The sequence below is a fragment of the Octodon degus genome, unplaced genomic scaffold, assembly GCF_000260255.1.
Source record: "Octodon degus isolate 3935 unplaced genomic scaffold, OctDeg1.0 scaffold00064, whole genome shotgun sequence".
Taxonomy (NCBI): domain Eukaryota; kingdom Metazoa; phylum Chordata; class Mammalia; order Rodentia; family Octodontidae; genus Octodon; species Octodon degus.
This window is the reverse complement of record NW_004524640.1, coordinates 7055667-7062709: the sequence shown is the minus strand read 5'-3', so window position 1 is coordinate 7062709 and position 7043 is coordinate 7055667. Positions and strand designations below refer to the sequence as shown.

At 40.5% G+C, this 7043-nt stretch overlaps 1 protein-coding gene across 1 annotated transcript in view; it reads left to right on the top strand.

Annotated features, from left to right (window-relative positions):
- The window catches only part of Itpr2 (inositol 1,4,5-trisphosphate receptor type 2), a 528924-nt gene that overhangs the window by 108646 nt on the left and 413235 nt on the right, over positions 1–7043 (top strand). Inside the window, exons 6-8 of the mRNA XM_023718939.1 lie at positions 1559–1657; positions 1942–2025; positions 2570–2716. Coding sequence (XP_023574707.1) covers positions 1559–1657; positions 1942–2025; positions 2570–2716 — 330 coding nt within the window. The remainder of the gene's footprint in view (positions 1–1558; positions 1658–1941; positions 2026–2569; positions 2717–7043) is intronic.

The window sequence follows — 7043 nt, the reverse complement described above, 5'->3', positions numbered from 1 at the left end:
CTGGGGGATTGAACTGCGGTCCCTGATGCCTTGCCAAGCTTGTTCTAAGTAGGTGCTTTAGACCACTGAGCCATCTCTCCAGCCCCTGTTTTCATTTCTGAGATGGTGAGAAATTGTAGAATTGAGAGCACAGAAAGTGAAAGAGAGTGAGGGGGAAGATGGGGAGAGGGAAATGGGATTGAAAATGATACAGATATGCTGATTGTGTGAGCCAGTTTCCCAAAACTATGCCGTTCTGTGTTGCTAGCATGCTCCAATTAAAAAAAAGAAATTTAGTAATGCAGATTAAGCCAAATTAATAAATTATTATTAGATTCTCTGTATAAATATTGTCTTTATGATCTCTTGGAAGCTGTACCATAGACCTCAAGAGGCATTTGGCTATATGACTAGTCTTTTACAAATGTAAAAGGATTTTGTAGGTGATATTTTGAGGTTAATATAATATATAAATTAACCCAAAGCTTACAGAAAATTGCAGTAGAATATAGATTATAAATTAAACTAAAAGTATTCATCATTATCTTTAAGAAAGGGTAACTTTAATTCCCACAACTTACAAATAAAAATATTCTAAGATAAAGGAGACATTGATATGATAACATAAGTAAAAATCAACATTGACTTACTTTTGAGCAGTTTTCCCCCAACCCATTTGAGTTTGTATTTAAAAAGGAACATCAGGGCTGGTGAGATAGCTCAGCGGTCTAAAGCACCTGCTTAGGCAAGCTCAGGGACTGAGGTTCAATTCCCGGTACCACATGCCGTGCCAGCCCTGCCCTTAGGGTGGGCTGAGCTGGCCACACACAGAAAATAAATAAATAAATAAATAGGCTCATCAGGTTTAAGGAGCCATGTTAATTTCGAATGTTTAAATAAGAGAACCAGATGCCAAAAGCCCAAACAGAAGACATGCTTTTACAAGATCCTACCTTCTTGTATTTCCTGAATCCAGATGACAGTAGAATATTTACTAAGTTTCTGAGGTTATGGGGAAGATCAGATACATCCCTTATCTCCCACTGCAGAAATAACAGAAACATAAAACATTTTTGGCTTGCCCTTGATGTGATTTTTTTTTTTTTTTTTGTGGAAACAGGGATTAGACTCTGGCCCTTGCACTTGCCAGGCAAGCGCTTATCCAACTGAGCTATCTCCTCGGCCCCCCTTGAGGTGATTCTGATATGCAGGTAGATTGGTTTAGCTGTGACAGGTGCGCTCACACTCTCTCCGCTGTGCTTGTGGCCCAAGGGCTCGTGGGGAGGAAGAATCACCAACTTCGGGACAGCTCTAACTGACATGGGAAGCTAACGAGAGCAGGATCTGCATGAACTTTGGGGAACCCAGACTGTGGGGCAGTACAGAGCATGGCCACGTGCTCATTTATTAGCAGCTATTTTGCCTCACAGAGAAAAAGAATTGAACTCAAATCTGTGCGGAGGATAAAGGGACCCGGGTCAGCTCGATAACGAGGACTCTTATGCAATTATTTTTAACTTCCTGAGCAGCATCACAGATCCATACAGTGTCTAGATGGCAATTGATTTCTGATTTCCAGATCGTTGTAGGAGATAAGGTCGTTCTGATGCCTGTGAATGCGGGACAGCCGCTGCATGCCAGCAACATAGAACTTCTGGACAACCCAGGATGCAAGGAGGTAAGTTCTAGAGGATAGGACAGGGACTGGGTGATTTTTTTTTTTTTTTTCATATGGTAGAGAAACATACTGCTTTATTTCATGAGCATAATCCTGGTGATGCTAATTAATATCCTAACTTAGCTGTAGATATTGATTAGCTGTTTTTGGTCCCTTGAAGATATTTTTATTGAAGATATCACAAACTTTGTCATCCAAGATTTTCTTTTACCAACTGAAGTAATGACTTGTTATATAAGGAAGAACCTATCTTCTTCTAACTCTTAGTATTTCTTCATTAATAGGTGAATGCTGTTAATTGCAATACCAGCTGGAAAATCACTTTATTCATGAAATTTAGTTCCTATAGAGAGGATGTATTAAAAGGAGTAAGTATTTGCTTTGTTGAACATTTTCTGGAAGAGATGAAGATATTCTTAAAATTCTAGATGTAAAAGCTAAATGCACTACTAGTCATAATTTACAGTGGGACCACAAACCTTAATTCTTTTTTTTTTTTTTTTTTTTCATTTTTTGGGAATGCATTTATAATAGGGTCTCACTACACAGTTTGACTTGTAATGATCCTCTTGTTTTCAGCCTCCCCAGTGCTGGGATTACAGGTGTGCGCCACCAGGCCCAGACTTGGTTACCAGCTCAGTGTTCTTGGGAGCAGAGCCAGTGCAGCATGCAGGACTGGGGATCAAACCCTGGTCCCTGTGCTTGCCAAAGCAGGTGCTTAGTCCACTGAGCTATCTTGCCGGCCCTGCAAACTTTAATTCTGACTGTGAATGTTTTACTGAGTTTCTCCTCCCAATATTTTAAGATGCATAAATAATCACTCCAGGCCGAATAGCTGGCAAAGGCCTCAGAGATCAAAACCGAAAAATACTTCTGCTTCTCATGTCAGTGTTTCTTGACGTGTTTTTCTAGGGTGATGTTGTTAGATTATTTCATGCAGAACAAGAAAAGTTTCTGACTTGTGACGAATATGAGAAAAAACAGCACATCTTCCTTCGCACGACGTTGCGTCAATCAGCAACTTCTGCTACGAGTTCTAAAGCACTCTGGGAAATCGAGGTGTGTGAATTGTGTTGGCTTTTGATAAGTATTTAGATAAAATGATAAGATCCACTATGTTGTTTGCTTTATTGTTATGGTGATTGCTTATGATACACCTATAACAGAATAAGTTTTGTGAACTGTCTCATACCCTTTTTTGCTATAATCAGTTGGCAAGGATGCTACTTCCTTCAGTTACCTGGAATCTCACTCATTTTTTCTCTTCTCTTCTCTTCTCTTCTCTTCTCTTCTCTTCTCTTCTCTTCTCTTCTCTCCTCTCTCTCTCTCTCTCTCTCTCTCTCTCTCTCTCTCACACACACACACACACACGTATTTAATAAAAACATGTATTATTGTACTTTTTCAAAAGTCTTTTTTTGAAATGTCATTGAAGCTGATCAAACTAAAGCCTGTGGTGGCCCAGGCATTAAGAAGGAACAGAATGGCCTAAAATAAATAAATAAAAACAAGTATCAGAACTACACAGTCCCTGAAGAGAATAATGTTCATATCTTCTGGAATGCTGTTTCTATTGGAACCAAGAGACTCTTGTTCCGCATCTGTTCATCCTTTAGAAAGCATTAACTAAATGTGTCAGTATGGCAGAATGAAAATGAAAAAGAAAAGTGAGACATAGGTTTTTTAAAAGGATCTTTGTGTACAGTGAAGGAGATAACATGCATAATTGCCTGTGAGCAAGGCAGGAGCTGATAAATTGCATCTTGATTTGATGGACATTTCGGCCTTTCACAGTGGCCCTTAGGCATTTCAGATCCATCACCTACGTTTTTTTTTTTTTTTTTGGTACTGGGGATTGAACTCAGGCCCTTGTGCTTGCCAGGGAGGTGCTCATGCTGCTGAGCTATCTCTGTGACCCCCGTCCCCTACCTCTTTTCAAAGCAGTTGTTTTGGAATACTTGCCATAATATCCTAAAATGAAATGTGTATGTTTCTTAATGATTGGAAATGAATATAATGATCCAATTCTAATATATAAATTACATAAACGTATTGTAAAGTAATATGTATTTCAACATGTAAATGACTGCTCTGGAAAATGTAACATTTCTGTCTGTCTGTGATAAATCCTTTTATACCCTGGATTGGAGAGAAGTAAAAGATCAAAAGACATTGCACACAAGTGCAGGAAAAAGAAAGAGCAAAGGTAGTTGTGAGATGTTGAATAGCAGCTAGTAGGTAAAGTGATAGCATAACAAACAGATTTACCCACACAAAAGAGGGATACAGCAATAACTAAGTAGACTGTAGCAGGATATCATGTCTGCATCTTGTACTATGAATAATCACTATGATGACAACAATATGCAATGTATTAATTATTGAAACTGTCCTACTAATTGGTTTTGAAGCTGTCTCATTGCTATTTGTTTCTCAATACAATTTTTTAAAAAAGGACAAATTATAGACACCTGAAACAGAGAAAAGGAGCAAGTGTTACATTTATGTAAATGAACTGAGCCTTCTTTATGCATGTAACTAACACCAAAGGAGTGTTGGGAGATGTGATGTAGTTTAGGGTAGAGATGAAATCACGCGAGAAAACGCAGCTTCTATCTTGAAATCCCACCACATGTCCAGGCATAGTTTCAGTCTGGCACTGGGGAGGGCTTTTGTGGCCACACCCAGGAGGGGGAAGCAACACTGGGGAAGTCTGAGAGAGGCTGTACCACCCAAACCAGAAGCTGAGGCCAGAGACTTCCCTGGAAGCCTGCCTTACCCTCACAGGGTAAGGCTGAAGAATTACAGGCACCTTCCCTCCCATTGGTCATAAAACGTTTGCTTGTCTCATTGTAGGTTTTTATCATTGTCCTCAAAAAATTAAAACACGAGAGCAATAATGTGAAATATTATTTAAAAATTTTATTCGTCACATTCAGTGAGTTTCCTGCCTTCTTTCATATTTGGTTCCAAGTCTGTTGAAGGTGTGTTGAGCCTTCTGGCATATATTTAGTTTTGTACCTTTTGCTTAAGAGTACCATGCACTGGGACTGACCCTATCAAACATATAGTTGGCAATTCTCCAACGCAATGAGCAGTCAGAACAGAGAGAGGGTTGTTTCACGTTTCGGAGATAATGTTTTTTTTTTTTTATATTTATTTATCTGTGTGTGTGTGTGTGTGTGTGTGTGTGTGTGTGTGTGTGTGGCCAGCTCAGCCCACCAGGGGGCGGGGCTGGCTGGCATGTGGTGCTGGGGGATTGAACCGTGGTCCCTGTGCTTTGCTAAGCTTGTTCTGAGTAGGTGCTTTAGACCACTGAGCCATCTCACCAGCCCCGGAGATAATGTTTTGATGTCATTTATGTTTCCCTCTCCGTAGAGAATTTCTTAAAAGATTAGACCTTTCATGTAGCTCTGTAAAAACTTGTTAGTATGCTTATGTACTGCAGCATTGCTGATGTATATCTGTGATAGGCTTCGTGCTATAGGAGATTCATAAGATGCAGGCTGCAGGGCGTTTCCTCATCTTATGCTTCATCAGGAAGCCTAGGCATCTTGCTTAATCAGCCTGAGGATCAGGCATTTCATGCAAAGAGGTATTTAACATAGGAACTTAGCTTTGGAGTTATTGGGAGGACTGGAGGAAGAAAATGGGGTGGAGGCACATGCACTTATTAAAGATCCAGCATAACAGGAAGCCGTCATAGTCCCTCTCTGAGTCTTCAGACTCCGCCTTCATGTGCTCTGTATCCTTGTGGCCTCAGTGCATGTAGGCCTGCACTGTCACTACTTCTAGCGCTAAAGAGTACCCTTTCAGCTACTTCCCACTGTTTTTTGTAGTTACAGTAAATACTCTGGGGAAGGCATCCAGCTCCTTGATACAGAGAGGAATGTGGAGATGGTCCTTTGGGTTCCACATACTGTGTCCATGTTGGGCTTCTCTGTGAATGTGAGGATGAACATTCTCTTGGTTATTTCTCATTAAATGCCATAACAGCTCCCCAAAATCATCATGGTAAATGAAGACACTCTCCCTTATATGTTTCCAAAGAAGTATCCTAAGGGCCTGTACCACCATTGCTAGACACACTTATGAGTAGGTGAAATTCTTACTCTAGGATCCATGGGAAGTTTTAAGCTTTTTGTTTATCCCTGTAGTGAGCATGTATAACACATTCTTAAAACTATTCCTGCCTTTTCACGAAAAGTAAGAATTCGAACTTGGTGAGATCACCAAGGCTAGGCTGACTGGCCAAGAATTTATGGAAGAAGTTTCATTTGAAATCTGACCCTTAAGGGATGGGTTGGATTTTGGCCCCAGGGATTCTAAGGCTTTGTACACTTTGAAATTTGTCCATAAATATTATTTTATTTGAGTTATGGAACTAGAGGAAGCTATAGAAGCTGGAATCTGCCAACGGCATCAGAAAGTTCCATTTGTTGGCACACAGAATTTGAGACTGCGGAGTGACCCAAAGGGCAGTACTCTACTGAGGGAGAGTTCTGAAAAATTATGTTTGCTCTTTGCTCTGCCTTCTATTTCATCTTTATAACAGTGTGTGAATGAACCCCAATTTGTACATGAGTCAACAAGGGTTGAAGATACTAAATTACTATGAGTATACCATAGTCAAATGCTCAAACTCCAAGTCTTTCTACTGTGCCCTACCCTCTGGCATGTCCAGCTGCTTGATAACTACCTTCTACTGCTTCCATCCCCGGGGAGCCCAGAGGCTCAGCACTTCTGGCATGGTCAGCTTGAAGGACAGGTACCAAAGGCCATGGTGTTTGTAAAAGTCATGCACAGAAAAGGGCCAATAACTAAGATAGTTCACATCTGCTGGCCTGGGCAGTTGGGCTTCTCTCCATCTGGAACACTCTCTTCTAGTGTCTGTCTCATTGTCTTAATCCAGATATCATATCCCTTGTCCTCTCCAAGTGGCCCATGCGGATTGCCATATCTACAGTAGCTTTTCCTAGTTACTCTATCATGGACTCTGTCTGTCCCCTTCTTGGTATTTGTTACTTCTCAGCTAATTCTCTCTTCTTCTTTAGAAGGTAGCTCTATGCCCACTGCCGTGTCTCTGTTGTCTTGAAGAGTAACTGGCCCATAGTATGCTGTTAAGACTTTCTGTTGAATGAATATTTGAATAACAAATTTGGGAGTGGGGAGAATGCATAGTATTTCTGCTTCTAGATTTGGAAACATGCCTCTTGGATTAAGGCAGTATTTGCAGACGTGAGGCATGAGCATCATGCATGCCTCGTGAAGTTGTAACTGTTATAACATGCCTCTGGCTCAGTTGTGGAAATTTTTTTGGATACACTGTACTCTTTGAAACATATATCAGGCTTGACAGGTCAGGAGTAACAGGAAGGTACTTCAT